The sequence below is a fragment of the Aplidium turbinatum genome, chromosome 13 (assembly GCF_918807975.1).
Source record: "Aplidium turbinatum chromosome 13, kaAplTurb1.1, whole genome shotgun sequence".
Taxonomy (NCBI): Eukaryota; Metazoa; Chordata; class Ascidiacea; order Aplousobranchia; family Polyclinidae; genus Aplidium; species Aplidium turbinatum.
Window position 1 is genome coordinate 13,405,072 of NC_137484.1, and position 19,880 is coordinate 13,424,951.

General features: G+C 35.7%; 2 protein-coding genes across 2 annotated transcripts; one reads left to right on the forward strand and one right to left on the reverse strand.

Moving 5' to 3' along the window:
- Window positions 1-2,083: 2,083 nt before the first annotated feature.
- Window positions 2,084-14,959, reverse strand: LOC145781859 (RING finger protein 11-like). Its single transcript, XM_082593542.1, has 3 exons — window positions 14,670-14,959; window positions 5,730-5,905; window positions 2,084-3,721 (listed from the first exon to the last, which is right to left on the reverse strand). The coding sequence occupies exons 1-3, from the start codon at window positions 14,898-14,900 to the stop codon at window positions 3,532-3,534; spliced, it is 597 nt and encodes a 198-aa protein (XP_082449668.1). The 5' UTR covers window positions 14,901-14,959; the 3' UTR covers window positions 2,084-3,531.
- Window positions 14,960-17,046: 2,087 nt separating this feature from the next.
- On the forward strand, window positions 17,047-19,851 carry LOC145782610 (solute carrier family 2, facilitated glucose transporter member 10-like). The gene is made up of 2 exons (XM_082594417.1): window positions 17,047-17,131; window positions 17,366-19,851. The coding sequence occupies exons 1-2, from the start codon at window positions 17,121-17,123 to the stop codon at window positions 18,939-18,941; spliced, it is 1,587 nt and encodes a 528-aa protein (XP_082450543.1). The 5' UTR covers window positions 17,047-17,120; the 3' UTR covers window positions 18,942-19,851.
- Window positions 19,852-19,880: the final 29 nt, after the last annotated feature.

A 19,880-nucleotide genomic window follows, 5' to 3' on the forward strand; every position in this document is an offset into this window, starting at 1 on the left:
CTGGATCACGTCATCTTCATTGGGAATGCTTTTATCCAGTTCCACAGCCATTTTCTTTTTCTCGATGTTTCGTCGTCAACTCCTCTCATATCTCAATACCAAAACACCGTTCAAAGTAACCCTATCAGTAAAATAAAAGCTTAGCTAGCCAGAAAACCCTGATTTTCGGAAAAACTGAAAATCTAATACAAAAAAATCCTTTTAGATCTAAGATCTTGATGATATTTCCAACATCGGGTTAAAAAAGTGAGCTGAAATAAGATCAAACGGCTGAGAACCAGATAGAAGTTGGAACGCATCACTTCAGCATGCTGTTTTGCTAAATTTACTCATCTATAAAATTGTGCACTGGAGCGTTAAGTAAATTTAGTCTCGAACCAAAATTCCAGACTTAATCGAAAGTAATTTTACCAAGGACTATGAAAAAGTGATTTTTAACACGAAATTCCACTTTATTACGGAGTTATTAACAAAACTATTACCTTGACAACTAATTTTTGGGAACTGTTCAAAGTTTACCCGGTTTCAATGTATGCCCGTTTTACGGTACCTTTATTGCATTTTGCTTCTTTGTGACGTCACATGTGTTGGTATCAATCTGCTTGGTTTCTATTTGGACGTCTTAATAGAGGCTTTTGTGGTAACCGATGGAAGTAGCTCTTTGTAATTATGTTTTTTTTGCAGATTAAATTAAGGTTATAATATTTAATGTCTTTTTAGATATTATCGATTTATTGTTTTTGCATATTTTTTAGGACCTTGTGATGAACCCCCTTTTTTTGGGTGAAACAGGCTGAAGAGGTTTTAGAAAGTAGTAACTATATTTGACACTTTAAAAGATGTGTAGCCTGTCATGCTTTGATTTACTGCCATTTATAATATTATGCATCAAGTTAGGAAAAGGCGTGTGACAGTGTATTGAATTTAATAACAAAATTAAAAACAAGTTATAAAAATAATCACAAAACCAAGTTATTACGCCATTCATTGAGTTTCGCTTTTAGCAGAATAATCGTTCCTTATTTCACAATGTAGATATCATACTGTTTTACGTTGTTACACAACGACCTGTTTTCGCCTGATGCTGCGAGTTCGCTGTGGTAATACCGAATTGCACCAGCTTTCGGAACACAGTTCCCTAGTGATCTGCTGTAGCACATGACTGGGGAACTGTGTTTCGAAAGCTGGTGCAATTCTCTATTACCACAGCAAACTCGCAGCATCAGGTTAAAACAGGTCGTCGAAATCATTACGCTCACACAAACTCTTTATTTTACAAAACGAACATTTTGAAACTAAAACAATAAATATACATCAGGTATATACATCAATACTAAGTTACAAAAAGTGCTCAATGCCAAGCAAAAAGCCAAGCAGAAGCCATTTTCAAAGCGCTTTGGTGACAGCGTTTTCAGGTCTAGTTAAGAACCCTGAATCTTACAAAACAAGAACGAGAGGAAAGGGAGAACACCAAGGAAGAAGTAAATAAAGAACGGGCATAAAACAGTCACTTGATAAAATTACACCAAATATAGTTATTAACCTCTAAAACATCTATACAGCCCGTTTCACCCTAAAAGGGAATTGTAAAAATATGGTTAGACCCATGGAGTAACAAATTCAAAATAAAATATTCTGTGTACAAAAAGCGCTGGCGGCGATGAACACGAAGAAGCAAGTGGCTGGGGTGCAGTTGCAAACATAATTTATTGAACTGACATTGTTAAAAAAATATTTTTGTTTTTATATTGACAGAGTAACGTTGTTGTTGCCATAATTTTATAATCTATGAGAGCGTTTCTAGCTTACAACGCTGTTTTTGTTTGGACGCTCTACTACAGACCATGTACATTGTACAGACTATACTTAAAGCTGAAATGTAATTTTTCGTCACTGATGACTCCAAAAGGAAGTAGTAGGCTAATAGGCCACCAGCTACAATAAAGACAGTCCACCCTCTTAGAAATATACACCAACACTTTCTGTTTGTAACACAAGGACATCCTATAAGAACCTTCAAACCATCGTTGCACTAGTTTGAACATGACATAACCTTGCAAATCAATATGTGAGAGAAACAAACTTGAACAGGAAATATTTATTCATTCGATTCTTCACGACTTACAGTGATATTTCACGACTTGTAGACTAAAGTAGCATAGGCTACCAGATGAAAGTAGGCTTATACGAACAGGCATGATTTACAATTAACGAGAGCTTTTTGCTTCCAACAAGGGTTGTTTGAAACGATCATCGAAACGAGATTCTTTACGGGCAATATAAAATCAAACGAACTCAAGACAGCGAAATTAGTTTCAAAATGAAATATTGTTGTGCTGTCTTCTAAGTCAGAATAATCAGCAAATCGTTTTAAAATTTAAATTCAATTCATAACCAGTTTCATTCCATAACTTTATGAGTTTATAGTTTCACCCCACTCCATAACTTTATAGTTTCACTCCATAATGTGTTCATGGTTCAACAAAGTAGCCTGTGTAAGTCTCTACCAAAATTATAGAAATTTTTTGTAGTTTACTTTGTGTTAAATTAAGCAGCTTGATGATAGAACTCGTTTCGAACAGCTCACATAAGCTCACAATACCAAATTTTCGAAGTTCTTTGGTGACACCGTTTTCAGGTCTAGTTAAGAACCCTGAAGCTTGCAAAACAAGAACGAGAGGAAAGGGAGAACACCAAGGAAAAAGTAAACAAAGAACGGGCATAAAACAGTCACTTGATAAAATTAACAGCTTATTTATCTACTCAAAATGACGTAAAAGTACATAATCGTTTTAATGACAACAAAGAAACATTGCAACTTATCTTAAATCTTTCATCTTACAAGCGGAATCATATTGAGGAGATTGTCAACGATATATTGTGATGTCATCGATTCTGATACTTAGAAAATGCCATTGCAACATAAAAAATTAAGTGTTTTTGTCCTTACAAAAACCTTGAAGATGCAGTGCAGAACAACATTAGCAAACACAATATTCATTAGTTATGTAACACTTCTCTTTCTGTTCATGATTTTTAAAGTGTCATGATGGGGTGGTAAAACTAATATAGAATAAAAATCTGGATTTAAATCTAACATTATGGCTTTTGACATTACTTTAAAATAATTTCATTTGAGGAATAGGCAGCACTTTACGACCAGCCACAATGTGAATATTCTCACAAATATTTTTATGATATACTTTCCATTCATATTTCGCCTTCTTTGCACTTATTTCTAATTCGACAGATTAGGCAAACTCACTGTGACTTCGTCACAACTGCATTTGAAAACTAATAAAAAATCCCATTACAAATTGCTTCAAAGCGTCACCTTGTGACAATAAAATAGTAAACAAAACATCCATGAACGTTTCAAAATAGTTTTCAAAAAACACTTTAACTGTATAACATGACCGGCAGATAGCACCAACACGCAACACGTGGAGTTTCATTAAATGCGCGGTGTTCTTCTTGCGCCGAAATAAGTTGATTGTGAACGTGACAAAGTGGTGGTCCCAGTCTACGCATTCAGCCAGAAGAGTCCAAGTTTTGACTGTCATAGGCGGAAAGAAGGGCTGCATCAACAGGTTCCAAGCAGGTTGGGCAAGTGAACGACCTCATAAGCCAGTCATCGATGCAATCGACGTGGTAGTAATGCATGCAAGGAAGATAACGAACTGGCTCATCATGTTCAAAGTCGATCATACAAATGCAACACCTATGGAAAAGTATTTTTTTATGCTGAGATGAGTAAATGAAGGGTACCCGGACATTTTGCCGAAACCCATTTTGCCGAAAGACATTTTGCCAAATGGACATTTTGCCGAAACTCATTTTGCCGAAAGGACTAATTGCCGAAAGGAGTAAATGCCGAATGGTCAAATTGCCGAAATTATACAAATGCATTTTATGTATTATCATAACCTAATAACACATAAATGTCATTCACAAACAGATTTCACTCACAAATTATGTGCGACAGCGCGTAAGTATCCGACAGAAGTGTTATATGTATAAGCGAACGTCTAATACTGATCTCCAAAACCTGTGGAGACTGCATAGCCTATAGCCTATACTTATAGATGAGACTTGGTGTCACTTCAAACTAATACTGATTTCCAAAAACTGTGGATACTGTATATAAAGCAATTTTTAGGCAAACAACAGTAGCAAAGTAATTACTACAGTATTTCAAAGCCACTGCTTGCATGGTAACGAGACTTGGTGTCACTTCAAAATAATTATCAGTTCAAAGGCACTGCTTGCATAGTAACGAGACTTGGTGTTGCTTCAAAGTAATTTTTAGGCAAACAAACAGTAGCAAAGTGATTCTATTTCAAAAGCACTGCTTGCATAGTAACGAGACTTTGTGTCACTTCAAAGTAATTTTTTTCCAAATTGTTTCGGCAATTTGTCCATTCGGCAATTAGTCCTTTCGGCAATTAGTCCGTTCGGCAATTAGTCCTTTAGGCAATTTGTCCATTCGGCAAAATGTCCTTTGGCATAATGTCCTTTCGGCAAAATGGGTTTCGGCAAAATGTCTTTCGGCAAAATGTCCGCGCACGAAATGAAGCGATTTAGACTAGTGTCAGCTTCATTACATTTAGGGTCGACAATCGTTGAGCCTACACATGCGAAATATCACAGCTTAACTTGATTGATTGAATCTTTTTCTTCGGACTGGGAAAGCTTCTTGCAGAGCTTAATCCTGGCAGTTTCGCATACTATACTTGTAGAGGCTTTGAATTACTGACGCAGGCCCGGTCACCGAGATTGACAGAGTGAAGTTTCCGATTGTTGAAGTCTTGTTGCCGGAAAATTATTCCATCCATTAGAAGCCGCTGAATGGAGAGCAATGCTTAAAGTGCGTTGCTCAAGTGCACACCCCGAGAGTCGAATCAGCGCCGCTTAATCTTGAAGATTTTTCGTTACAGAAGTCACGCGCTAACCAACTGAGCTATCGGGGTGGACTTTAAATAGACAGCTTGATGCTAGAGGATGCTATAAATTTGGGTGGTTGATTATTTTTGTGCATCTTCATTTTCACATACTCGACACTCGTTTGCGTTCATTATTTGAGACTATGATTCGATTTTACCCTGCCAACAGATCCGGTCCTTTGATTTAACATTTGCAACAAAGAAATGCTTTGCTAACCGAGTATTGAAACTCCTTTAGACAAATCCATTCAAAAACGTTTTTTTTTCTGCTTCCACATTGAAGAAATGGCCCCATGACATACAATTAAAAACTTTAACACGTGTAAGATAACATGTTTTCGAATTTCAAGTGATGCCTTTCTGTTAAACTCTCTGGTTAAACAAGCTAACATAAGTAGAATTACTTATTTGTGATATAAACAAAGTGCTTCCGGTTCATAATCAACGGCTGTGTCAAATGATGAGTTAGTAAATGACAACTGGTTAATGGTAATTGGACAGTGCACACTGGCGAGCAACATGCAAAAGTGCCGACAAAACCGTACGTAAACTTCGGAAAATAGTCGATGCTTTTCGGCAATGAAAGCATGTTTGCAGTCAGGTTTGTTGCAAATAAAACTGAAACTTTTGTGTTAAGATTTTTTCCCAGTGTGCCAAGTTGGATACTATCTCAGTCGAAGAAGTTTTAAAACGAAAAAACGGCGATGTTAATACAACAGTTAACAAAGATATAACATGAAAATTGAAAAGTTGTAGGTAACATTGTCGGTAAAATCAACAACCTACTCTAAAACTTTCTTGTTTGAAGCTTGCTTCTCGTCCCAATTATTTCTTGGTAAATGTTGAATCAGACCAAGTCGTTGCGCCATTCGTGTTTGTTCCTCTTCCGTTAGTTTATCCGCTGTGCATGACTGGCCAGGGTTCAAATGGTACAAAGTTTGATCTGATGCAGGCCGTTCGGTCTGCAATGATAACATTTATAACTTTTTTTAACTTAGCATAACTCTATATAAACGGACATAGATTTACCACAACGCAAGTGTTGTCATTAATGGTGTTCAACAAAGGAAATAAATTTTCCTCATTTTTACTTGGCAGTATGTCCCATGCTATGGCGAGTCACCGATAATTAAAAATAAATGTATAAATAATTTACTTTTGAAGAGTCAAGTCAAGTCAAGTCAATTTATTTTGTTTTAACAGCGCCATATATTAACAAATAATCAGAGTAAAATGTAATTGTCAAAACAATGCATTGTACAACTGTTGGTTAGATTATGGCGCAATCAGGATGGTAGCGAAAGACCATAAGCAGTCATCTAGTCAGCCACCACCCCATCACAGTAAATCTAACTACACATTCATACACACTAGTGTGCAGAGGCAGGCACACTACTTCATTGAATAAAAAGAGTTCGCCACTGAGATTGAAAAACAACTACTGTTGGTTTGAATCTGCATTCTCAGACTGAGTAAGCCGAGGATGAAGATTCAAACCAACGAGCAACGACCAAGAATTGACCAACCACCAATAATTAGTGATTGTGTGCTATAATAGGCTACAGCACTTGCGAAAGTTTTCCTGAAATAACGAGGAAAAACGTGGATACCACCACCGAATTGCAACAATTTTTATGTGAAGCATACAAAAACAGGGCAATTTGATACTAATAACTGTAGAGAACAAATATTAATAAGTAACTTACGATATGATGATATAGGCCTACTGTAAAGGTAAGTTATCCTTTGTATTGAGCACTTAAGGTACGCATGTATATTCATGTAACAGTTGGTTTTTGAGATTTTTTTTAAAGCAATGGAACGGTAAATCTTTTACATCGTGTGAAATTTCACTCCACACTTGCACACACAAGAAATGGAGTGTTTTTTTGCCAAAGTTTGTTTCAAACCTGGGAAGAAAAAATCTGGTTTTAGCCTTATGTCTTGTATCATGTTGATGTATGTCGTCTAATTTAACAAAGTAGCCAGAGAAACATGCTGGCAAAAAATTATTTTCGTACTTGAACATGAACTGTGCATATGCCAGCTTTGCAAGGTCACTCACTTTTAATACCTGAAATTTGCTGTACATGTAGGTCGTCGAAGTTTTCCTGTCACCAAACAAACACGCTCTAATAAATTTGTTCTGAATCACTTCCACCTTGTGTACTAACGTTTTGTTGGCCCTACCCCAATTAATTATCGAATATTGAAGATTTGATTTAAATAATGAAAAGTAAATTAATCGTAATGTGGATAATGGGACATAGTATCTGATTTTGTAAGCAATGCCACATACTTTACTCAATTTTGTGCAAAGGTCAGAGATATGGGCGTTCCAGTTCAATCTGTGGTCCATCGTTACTCCAAGATATTTTACTTGATCAGTTTTGTTAATGCTTTGGCCGTTTAAGGTGAGAGAGAACGATTTTGCAACAGGAAGATTTCTACAAATGATCATAAAATTAGTTTTAGTGTAATTAATCGATAATTTATTGGTTCTCATCCATACATCAATCTTTTTTATTTCTTCATTGGCTTGTTGTTCTAGGCAAGTCAAATTGTGGTGTGTCATGTTTAGGCTGGTGTCATCCGCAAAAAGAGTGGTCATGAAAGAGGACGCAGTAGGTAGATCGTTCACATATAATAAAAATAACAAAGGACCAAGGACTGACCCTTGGGGGATGCCGCATTTGACCGTCGAAAAGTTTGATGATAATGAGTTAAGTTTGGTGTATTGTTGTCTGTTGGTTAAATAAGACTTCATCAAGTTCCATATTTTTCCACGTAAACCATAACAATATAATTTGTTCAATAAAATTCCATGATCAACAGTGTCAAATGCTTTACTCAGGTCAAGAAAAATGGAGCACGTATAGTTATTGTTATTTAAGTTTTTGAGTAAATGATCATATATGTGAGTTATACTGAGTTCTGTCGAATCGTTTGTCCTAAAACCATGTTGACTGGGAGTTAATATATTATTTTTATCCAGAAATTTAATCATTCGTTCGTACAAAAGCTTTTCAAGAATTTTAGAGAAAGTGGGCAAAAGAGATATTGGCCTGAGATCGGTTAAAGCGGTGGGATTGGATACCTTTGGTATTGGGATGATTTTAGACAGCTTCAGTGGATCTGGATAGGTCTCTTGAGCAAAGCAGTTGTTGTATAATCGAGCAAGAATGGGTGAAATAATACAGTTTGCAAGTTTGATGAATTTTGTCGGGATATCGTGTATTCCAGGAGAAGTTTTTGTTTTCAATGTCATTATGATGTTTGAAACCTCACTGGGATTGATGTCTTCAAGTAAAAAACTGGATTGGCATGTTGTTGTTAAAAAATCTGAAGAGGATACGCCAGTTGGTTTAATTTTACTTGCCATATTAGTACCAATATTGGTGAAGTGCTCATTCAATAGGTTTGCAAAGTGGGTTGATTCAGTTTTGTGTAAAATGTTATTTATTTCCATATTGGTGGGAAGCGATGACATTGACTTGGATTTGCTAGTGATCAATTCGTTAATTACTTTCCATGTTTTCGATGCATCAGCTTTGTTTGCTTCAAATAAATAAGTGTAGTGTTGTCTTTTAGATATTCTTTTTATATGCACCAAGCGATTATTGTAAGCTTTATATTTCTTTATTTTCATGTCATCTTTGTGCTTATAGCACGCTCGATATAGTCTATTTTTTGTCTTTATGGATTTAAGAATTCCTTTTGTGATCCAGGGTTTGTTTTGCAATTTAACTTCTTTACGGGATAATTTCCTTACAGGTGCGTGTTTATTGAGTGTTTTTTGGAACGCATCTATGAATTCACAGAATTGTGTGTTGACGTTGTTTTTTGTGAAATCAAGGGAGTTCATAGCAACATGCATTTCAGATAAAAAGTTTTCATTGTCAAAATGCCGCATACATCGTGTCAATTTCGGAACTTTGGTTTTAAGGAAATTCAAATTAGTTACGCTCAAGAACACTGGTAAATGATCAGAAACATCATATAAACAGATACCGCTGGTTTTGTGTTGTTTTTCAATGTTTGTGTAAATATGGTCCAATAAAGATGGTTCACTAATTTTAGAAAATCTAGTTGGATGGCTTATCACGGAATTACAACCTATGGCCACAAGTGAGTCCAAATATTCTTTTACTTTAGGGGTTTTATTTTCATGCATAAGGTTGATGTTGATGTCTCCGCAAATGATATATTGTGATTTCGTCTTCTCAATTTCCGCAATAGTTGATATTATCCTGTTTTGAAAACTATCAATGTTTGGTCCAGGATGCCTGTAGATGACACCCACGACTGCGCTGTCTTGAGAATTACTTTTTATCTCAATCCAGAGGTCTTCACAATTTGGTACATTTAAGCTAATATCATTACGTATAGAATATGCAATATTATTTTTAATGTAAAGTGCAACGCCACCAGCATTTGTAGGAGAGCTTTTGTGTAAAAATTTGTATTCGATGAGGTTAAAGTTATCAACACAATTGGGTTTTATTTTAGTTTCAGAAATTGCAATAATATCTGGTTGGTGATTAATTTCGACCAAAAATTCTTCGAGTTTGTCTTTGTTTTTGCTTAGACTGCGGGTATTGAAGTGGAACAAGGAGAGCTTTGTATTTTTACTTTCTTGAAAGAATTTTTTAGTATCTGATGTAGAGAGGTAGTTTTTGGAATCGAAATTGATGCTAGTAGTGGACATTACAACAAACACAATAAAAATGACTGACATATACATGTGCAATGAATAATTACAATATGACTGGTTAGGCTACGGAGTGACTTTCAGTTGATAGACGAAAAACTTTGAAAAATAAACACTATTATTGGGTTATAAAATATTTAATTTAGCAAGGATTTTACTACTAAACAAATAAGTAAATAAACCACCAACACGTGCATTTATATCTTATAGTCAAAATAACAGAACTGAGAAATTACTTATGGATGACAACAGAAACAATTCAACGGAAGAACTTGTAATTAATTAAGACTAAATAAAACATATAACAAATCAAGTCGAAGTGGTGTGAGCAAAACCTGGAAATAAAAGCACTATTATTACGTCATAATAAAAATGTTTTACAAGAAAGTTGAAGATTAGCCTTGCACCGTACGCATGAAGTTAATTTTTTTTTTAAGTAGAAATTTACAACAAAAAGTTAGTGCAGAACTACAAACAATTGGCCAACAAAAGAAAATTAAATCAAAAGCGGAGTTGTAACATACAGTACTATAAACAGTCCAAATTCAATCCTTCTTTAGAAATTTGATTTAATAGTCATAAGAACCTTTTTCTGAGTCAATGGTTACTGTACCAAGCCTGGACAGGGTTTTATCTTGTTCGGGGTGGAAATGAAGGTTGATTACGGTTAGGTGGAATATAAAGAAGTCCAAAAAGATATCTTGTGACTTTTCTTCACTTTGTCTTCAAAATTCAATTATCTATGAGCGATCCAACTGAGAAATGCAAATTGCAAAATGGCTGCCAAATTCAATGATAAGCTTCTAGCTGGCCTAAATCAAGATTTCTTCGAATTGTTCTGTCTCTGCGAGTTTTTAATCAATTTTGAAAATTTTTGGACTGAAATGACCGCAATTAAATTTCTTTCTTAATTTGTCAAAATCTAGCTATTCTCCAGGCCTAAGTTTTTCTTTTAGAGTTAAGACTGACTTACAATTTCTTTGTATACAATAATCTTAACATGGCTACTGTTGATATTTTGACCAATGAAGTTTTCCAGATTAACAAAAAGTATTATTAAGTGCCACTTATGAAAACATGTTAGTAAGTTTGAAGTTATACTAAAGACTGAAAACAAACTTTATGACAATATTACTGTAGACTATGAATAACAACTTTCATTTCCTGTAGCTGTACCGATACACTGCCACTCTGCTGTGTTCAATGCTCATTGTGCTCACGCTAAAAAAATGTGGCCATATGCACTTTTCTAAACTATCTTTAATGCATTGGCAAGAGTAGTTCTTTCTAGAATATCGAATCTTATTGATGAACTAATATTGCTTTTGTCAAATTAATGTTCTAAAGCACCTCAACTTGTTAGGCTTTAAAATCCAGTTCAAAGCCAAATTTCACAGATATGGTGACTTAGTATATAAGTTCATATCATCATAATCCATCGTCGGTTTGTTCCCCACTAGTGGGGGTGGCCGATTGTTTCCGCGCAGCAATTGTTTTAATCCCTTTTCTCCATTTCACCCTGTCCCTTGCATCTTCCTCCTTCAGTCCGACTTTTTTAAACTCATCCTTCACTTGCTGTTTCCACGTTCTTCTTGGACAACCGCGTTTCCTCTTCCCATCCAAGAAAACTTCCTTCCTCCCTCCTTATCACATGTCCATACCATCTTACTCCATTTGCCCTTGCCAGTTGGTCTATGGTCTCTCTCATCTCTAGCATATCCAACAATTCTTCAGTCCTTTTTTTCCTTCTCGTTTTCACCCCACACATTGCTCTCACCATTGACCTTTCCGTTCTTCTCAGGATTGCCAGTTCACTCTCTCTCAATACCCATGTCTCGCTACCATATAGCATTGCAGGCCGCACACAGCTCCGATATACTTTTCCTTTCATCCTTAGTGAAAATTTTCTGCCATACAACATTTCCCCACATTCCCCGAACTTTGCCCAGCCCAATCTTGCCCTTGTTGTCACCGCTGCTTCAACAAGGGCAAGATTGGGCTGGGCAAAGTTCAGGGAATGTGGGGAATCAACTTGTAAATAATTATAGTCAGTTAACTGGTAGTGTAGCACGTAAAAAAACTTGAACATAACATAAATAAAATAGTTTTGTTTTTGAAGTCATAATAATAGAATTTTTCCACTGGTCTAGAATGTTGGTTGTGCTTTAGAACCAGCCATCTGCAACCAATCCTCTCAATTTCTGAAAGATACAGTATGCTGCAAAGTGTATTAGGAAAGGAGAACTTGAGCATTACATCAGTGCAATTGGCATAACTTTATATTTGTAAAGGCATGACGAGGGACTAGTCTAGAATGGTGGCTGTTTTTTAGACTGAGCACAAAGACTTATCGTCTATGTCATTTGTAATCATTTGAGATATGTATTGGACTGATTAAGCTAGTCCATTCTTGAAGAACACAAGTAAATTATTGGCTCTGAACTTGTGATGTCAGTCTATTGACCCAAAAGAATTTTGAAAATACTTGTGCTACTTCAGTAGTGGTTAATGTACCCTTTGGAATTGCATATTTTATTGTAGAATCTATGTTTTTTTGGTAGAAGAACCAGCTTTATATTCAGCGTACCCAGTGGCCTAGTTACAGGCGCAAAAATCACTCACGCGTAGAGGCTGTATTTCTTTCGCCCGAAACCAAAAACAGCCGCAATGAGACGGCATGTGAACAAAACCTTTTTCACGCCGCTTTGAGATTTCATTTCGGTCATTTTCATTTCGCCTATCATGTAAACGTAGCCTGGAACACTGCATCGGGTATGATTAAAAGCACTAGCTAGTCAAAAACGGCAGTTTATCGAGTTGTGACCAAATTTGATGACGAGGAAAAAGTTGAAACCTCTACAGCTCTCGAAAGGATCGAAAGCGAACAAAAAACGTTTCTGGCGGTGCTGAAAATATCGATAAAGGCAGACTCAATACAGTCGATGACAAAACTGGCCAAAAGACGCCATGTCAGTCATCATCAGTAGAGCAATCAATGAAGACCTTGGGATGAAGTCTTATGTGAAAACATGTCGCAATCTTCTCACTGCCTGCTCAGGTTCTCAAGAACATAGAAAGACATGTTCACATTTTTGTCAATGAGAAAAAGTGCGCTGTGGACGAGGTTGCAAATCGTCAGAACACACGTTATTGCCTGTGTTCTTTCAGAAGTTCTTCATCCGATGCAAAGTAAAAATCCTGCTTCTGTGATGGTTTTTGCAACCGTGGCAAGTGATGCCTTGCCAATTCATCAAACCTGGACTACAACGGAGTATCTGAAAATTTTAAATGATGCTTTGCTGCTCTGGATTCGTAGAAACTACGATGCTATCAAAGTCACGCTTGTTCAAAACTCTGCGCCAGCGCATAGAGCAAAAAAGGTCTAGACTTTCAGAAGGGGAAACTTTCCGTTTTTGACACGAAAGACATTTGGCCTAGTAGCTCTCCAGATATAAACGTTAACGACTATTGGCTATTCAGCATGATTGAAGGACAGTCTAACTCAATTCCACACCCTCAAGTCTTTTAAAGCAGCCATTCGAAGAGCATTCCGGAAGCTCTAGTCTATACCAATGAAGTGAAAAGAAGTTGTTCACGGTTTCGCCAGAGAATATGCAAAATTATCGAAGCAAAGGGCCATCGTATTGAATAATTGCGTTGAATGGACTGTAATGATTAAATTAATAAAGTTAAAATGATAATGTTCCCTTTTTCATCCTTGAAATCGGGAAATTATGAAAAACATTGCAAAAGTCCCAATTTATCTGCGGGACCCTGTACGGTATTGTGCTTGGGGAATCTTTTTATGACACTCATCTTAATAAAAAAATTGTTTCATTTAAAGGCATGTTACAGTTTTTGCACTGGACAGTTGGACACCTAATCAAAAATGGACATTGCGTGGACAAAGTGATTTATTGGTATTTTCTGCCTACTTCCCATATCAAACTCCAAATGTAATTTCCCATTGTGAGTTTATCTCACATCCCTTGGTAGCGTTTTTCATACCTAAAATGTTTTGATAAAACAGTTCACCATGCTCCTCGCTTACATTGCCCAAGTGATCACGGAAAAAGTCCAAATAAGAATGCAAATAGTGCAATAAGGTGCAAATGCGGCATCTAAGCTTTTAGTAGCTTTCAATCAAATTTGACAGAAATATAATGTGGTCTTCTCTTCTATAGTTACCAAGAAATTCTTTCACTGTCATTCAAAAAGCTTGCCATGCGTTTTTTTCCAAAGCAGTCATTGATTTCTGTACAGTACTTTTGATGCCAAAATTTTCCTTATTTTGGGCTCAACAAATATGCCATCCTTATAAAATTAGCTTCAAAAAGGTTTGAAAATATTGAGCGAATGTGAGTGATGAAAATGAATAATAAATGATTTAAGCAGGTTGTGTGATATTGAATAGCACTTTAAATAAAATTGTAATCTCAATTAATGCACAATATTTTGAGACTTTGAGGAATTTTTTTAATAAAAGTGAAAACGCTTTTCATAAATATCTTTCAAACAATTGACACTAAACAAAAACTAGCACCAAATCAGCGACCAAAAAAAACATATAGAAACACTGAATAAGACAGATAAACAAAAAATTGTTGTCTGGTGTAATAGATGATCGTGAAACACTGCATGTTCACAAAACATTTTATAATACTGTATCATACAGTGTACATTACATAAGCATATTACAAAAAACCTGCAACACTGTCTACTACATATATTTTTATGCATAAATTTTTGCATACACAATGTACGTAGTTCTGTCTTTGTATTGCTTTTTAAAAAATTTATGTTATCTCAGTCTCAACAAAACAACAACCTAGTCAACTTAAGTAAGCAATAATTCTGGCAAGTTATCTCTTGTAGAACAAATTAAGCTTACCGAACTACTTTAAAAGAACTTGTTGGAACAAGTTTCAGTAATTAACTTAACCTAGTGGTTCACATATCGTAAAACAGCAAAAATCACAGATACGGTATGTACAATAAGTCAATAAACCTCTTACCGTGTCTCTACCAAATGGCATGTTCGGTAAGGATGAGCTAATGTTTGTCTTAGGGCTCCCAGATATTGGTATGAGGCGAACATGCGACTTTAAATGGCGGTGTGTCCTATGATGACTAGAATGTACTTGATCAGCACCAGGAATGTTTCGACTATTAGTTGTGGTTTCCTGACGAGATGTTGTATTTTCAACATCATCATAACTTGGATCTGCCATCAACTGATTTCCCATGGTATAACTTAAAAAGCTTTTTTAAAATTCAGTACACAGATAGAATCATTTACACTGAAGCAATTACCTGTCAATCAATAACCAAATAATCAATGTAGAAAAAGCATTTATATTATAAATTATATTTCATGGTAAAGTAGCAAGTGACTTGGTACTTGATCTTCTGTCACTTAGTAGGCCACTCTATGGCTTTTTTTCACAAAAACTATGTTTAATTGTCAACCCCTGTAGTTTAGTTGGTAACCGCTAGACTTCATAAAAGAAGAAATGGAGACCAATAAACAAATGACTGGTTTAAATCTCAATATGTGCCTTTGGGCAATACATTTCAATTTCATTTGAAGTTGTGTATTTAGTGAAACTTAATGAATGAAACTATTTGCAAAAAATGTGTCAATAACAAGAGAAAACTTAATTTTGCCAATCTTAGTCACAGAGCTCACACCAATGATTCATGGCCTCCACAATAGTGGTTTCCAACATAGGGGTGGCAAAGAGATTTCCTGGGGGTTGTGACAGATTATGTGATATCTTTACTAAAACAGTGGGATACTTCTATGACTAGTCACTGATTTGGATTGCAGCCACTTGCCTGTTAAGGTCTATTGGAAGTAGGCTACACACTACTAGTCAAGTCCACAGACACTTTATTGTGTTTTATACGTGAAGCAATTGTGATACTAACCAAATAATCTCTCTAAATGATATCACTCTGGCCATATCTTACGTGATAGGAGAGTGGTTTTTCAAGTTTGCACATCAAAACAAATCATGAAAATCATGAAAAAAATGAAGGTTAATGATGAGATTGAATTTGTCAAATACTCAACCATGAATATCAAGATTGGCTATGACACTGCAAAATCAGCAATTAAGTTGAGTAAACTTGGTTGCAAAGAAATGCTGTATATTCTGTAATAATAATGCTTGTTTTTATAAAGCACTGTTTCTATCGCAGAATGCGTTGCTCCTCAGCACTTTACAAAGCAAACAGTGTCAATGCAGCCGTATAGAGCAACTGAGTACATTATTACCCGAATCCATTCCATTGCTTAGTGCCAAGCGAGAATTAGATTCAGTACCATTTTTAAAAAGCATTTGGTATGACCGGACAGGGTATCGAACCCATGCCTACCGAAAACCGATTCAGAGGTGGACGCACTAACCACTAAGCCGCCGAGCTTATAGTTTACAATACTTTTTTAGAACTAATCAAAATTTTTTATTACTTTTCTTTGTAGAAGATGATTAGTCGGGTCACAAATATTTAAAATCAAAATAGGTGGCCACCAACCAAGAAATCAATTATCTGTATGGTATTCAAGAATTATCTCTCTACCAAGGCTTTATAAAAAAATAAAAGTTTATATATATATAGTTGCTTTTGTTTCTGACCATCACACCAAAAACAATACACATCAACATAGCAAAGGTTGAGAAAAAGGTAGAAGCGACAAAACACAAACGTTAAAACGTGCTTGTAACCGAAATAAGTTATTAAGTTGAAAGAAATTTGTCACAGTTGCAATACCTTAAAAAATTTTAAGATAAAAAAGGAAATAAGAAAAAAGAAAAATTACAAACAATAAGTAGGTAGCCTAATTATGTTCAATTTAACTATTTTACTCAGCTCTGTGTGCTTATGGTACAACAAAACAAACTCTCTACCGAAGCTCTAAATTTCTTTCATATTACCATTACCACTCTTGGCTAATTCTAAGTGATAAACAAAACTCATCACTCAATCAGCACGATCAGCTGATGGTCTCTTTGTGTCGGAAGTAAGAGGCTTGAAATTCAAGAAAAAAGAGATCACGTGAAGCCAGCCAAGCATTAAAACCGGAAAAAATAAAGTCACTAAACCAGTGTTGCCCATATTGTATACAACAAAGTGTTGTCACAAGGTAATATAATCCCAGGATTGGTACGTTTTTCCCAAAAAACAACATATTTTTCATACTTGATTAAATTTTCACATTTTATCATAATGTAAGTAAGTATTTTTGTTTCATTTAAAAACTTTGCAAAAGACAAGCAAATGTTTTTAAAATATCCACCAAAATCTTTTTCATTGAAGTATGATGTCTGGCAACTAATTTTGCTTGATTGATATCGCAAATGCATTTATAAAGTGACAGTGACAAGACTTACAAGCGAAAGCGAAGTTTTCGCACGAGTTTTCGAAGAGACCCTTGAGACTGTTTTGCTAGGAGAAAGATTATGACGAATGGGTAAGTTTTAAAGGTAATTTGCACGTTTTATGACACAAAATGTACGGTAAATTATTTGAAAAAAAGGAATAAAATTACTTTTTAAGTTAATTACTTTGAGCCAATTTCTCAATGTGCTTGCACACTTGTGTGCATGAATGTGTTAGTTAGATTTATTGTTACAGGGGTAGAGTTAAAGTTTTTACATGATTAGAGACTACATTTGCTTCATACATACATTTTTTTTACAACCAGGTCATCTAAAATGCCAAGAAAACCTCTTCTATTAGTTGCTGTACTGGCTACTAGTGGTGGTATTCTCTTTGGATATGACATTGGTGTTGTCTCTGGTGCATTGGTGCAACTCAAAAATGGTTTCAACTTATCTTGTCAACAACAAGAATTGGTTGTCAGTACAATGTTACTCGGTGCATTGTTTGGATCTGTTATTGGAGGATATTTTATTGACAAATGTGGAAGAAAGTTATCAATTATTATTTCAAGTTTGTTGTATTTTTCCGGTGCCATCGTCTTAGCTGCATCTACTTCATATAGTGTTTTAATTTTTGGAAGAGTTTTATTAGGTCTAGCAATGGCTTTAGCAGGTGCTGCGGAATGTGTATACGTTTCTGAGTTGGCACCACAGAATGTTAGGGGCTCTCTTGTTTCCCTCAATGAACTTGGAATTACGATTGGCATTTTACTCTCTTATTTAGTAAATTATGCATTTGCAAGTGCCAAGAATGGGTGGAAATACATGTTTGGGCTATCTGGTGTTGGAGCATGTGTAATGTTTGGGACTGTGCTGTTTTTACCTCAAAGTCCCAGATATTTGCTGCTGAAAAAGCAAATTAATAAAGCTAAGTTAGCTTTACTTCATGTTCGTTTAACTTCGTCAGTAGAAAACAAAACTGCTGTGGCTGAAGAATTTGAAACTATGGAAAAAAGCATTAACACTGTTAACAATAACATGAAATGTAATTGGTTGAAGGATAGATCTATTGTGTATGGGTCTGTAATTGGGGTTGGTTTGGTGATTTTGCAACAAAGTTCTGGTGAACCTAATGTCTTATTTTATGCCAACACAATACTTTTAAGAATGGGATTTCAAAATGATGCCAGTGCTTCACTCGGATCAGTAGGTCTGGGTTTAGCAAAAGTATTTGCCACTGGCTTATGTTTAATTTTTGTGGACAAAATAGGAAGAAAGGTTTTTCTTTTAATCGGTTGCACTTTGATAAGTTTTTCCATTTTTTGCCTTAGTGTGGTTTCATTCAAGTATGAGCTGAAGGGAACAGACATTTGTGTAGAAGAAAACACCACAGATGATTATGCAAACGCTACAAAGTCCATCTTGATAAATGGAACCACCAATTTTAATGAAAGTGTTAGAGTAACGAAATGGGTGACATTGATTTTGTTAATGGTGTTTATATGTGCATATTCAATAAGCTTCGGTCCCGTATCGTGGATTATTTTAAGTGAAATATTTCCAGTGCAATTTCGTGGAAGATTGTTTTCCATCGCAACAGCATTGAACTGGGCTATCAATTTGATAATTTCCTCAACATTCCTCGATTTTGTGGCAGCATCAGGAGGTTTGGGCTGGCCGTTTGCGCTCAACGCTGCTTTTGGTGTCGCTTCTATTTTGTTTGTTTGGTTAATAATTCCAGAAACAAAGGGAAAAAGCTTAGAAGAAATTACTGTAGTATTAAATAGCAGTGTGCAATGGAAATCCAAATTAAGCTCTTGTTGTCACGATTGCTCTCGTGATGAGCCCTTTTCCGCTCCTCTTATTAGTAACAATTCATCAGATAATATTTCAATTTGACCAGGATTGCAATGAGAGTTGGTAAACGTGCATCAGGATGGTAAATGTGGCTTAGTGCATCTTTCAACTCTTAACTGTTCTATAAGGCAGTGGTCCCCGGGCGGTAACTAGAATTATAGTGAGTTAAATCACTTTATATTTTGGTGTAACTGTATTTTATTTGAACGCACGTTCAACTAGCGGGTCGCGATAAGATTTTCAAAATGTGACCTGTTTGCAGCAATGGAAACCACTGTTATAAGCTGAGTTGATCAAAAACATGTGATTCATCCTCTTGTTTGTGAGGCAGCAATTTAGATCAGACCTTCAAATTGTGGTTCACCTAGAGCTGTAGCCTATCTATTGTGGTGACGTACGGTACCATGTCTGATAGACTTTTCTACATTCCTGATTCCAACCTGTACCACACCATACGTTTTTGAGGCCCTCACGGCGTTATATGATATTTCAACATGTCCCTGAGGTTCGACATGTATTTTTTTTTCTCATCACGAACCTGTCGTACATCGTGTCACGTTTTCCAACTTAAAAATTTTCGACCACCAGACTTGAAAACAATATTTCAAAGCATGGATGGTTTTACTACTATATATATATTGTTTTTTTGAGAATCTATCCGTAGAACTGTTACACACTATTTAAGTGCCTAAATCTCCTGTTTATAGCTTTGTTTCGTCTTGTTGTTGGTTTGAATCTGCGTCATTACCTGACATTATCGCATTATTACCTACTACTGCATCGCGTATTGAAACTTGACTTACCGTAAGCATTTATTTTGAAATTGTTTTCTTTGCTTTACATTTGCGCTTCGATGGTTAAAAGCAAATTTCTTTCATAACTGTCTTTCCTGAGTGCAATCCACGCCTGCGTTTTCTCAACTGGCAAGCTGAGTGTTTCACACAATGTCTATATTTCCACTGCCAATATAACAACTTCGAC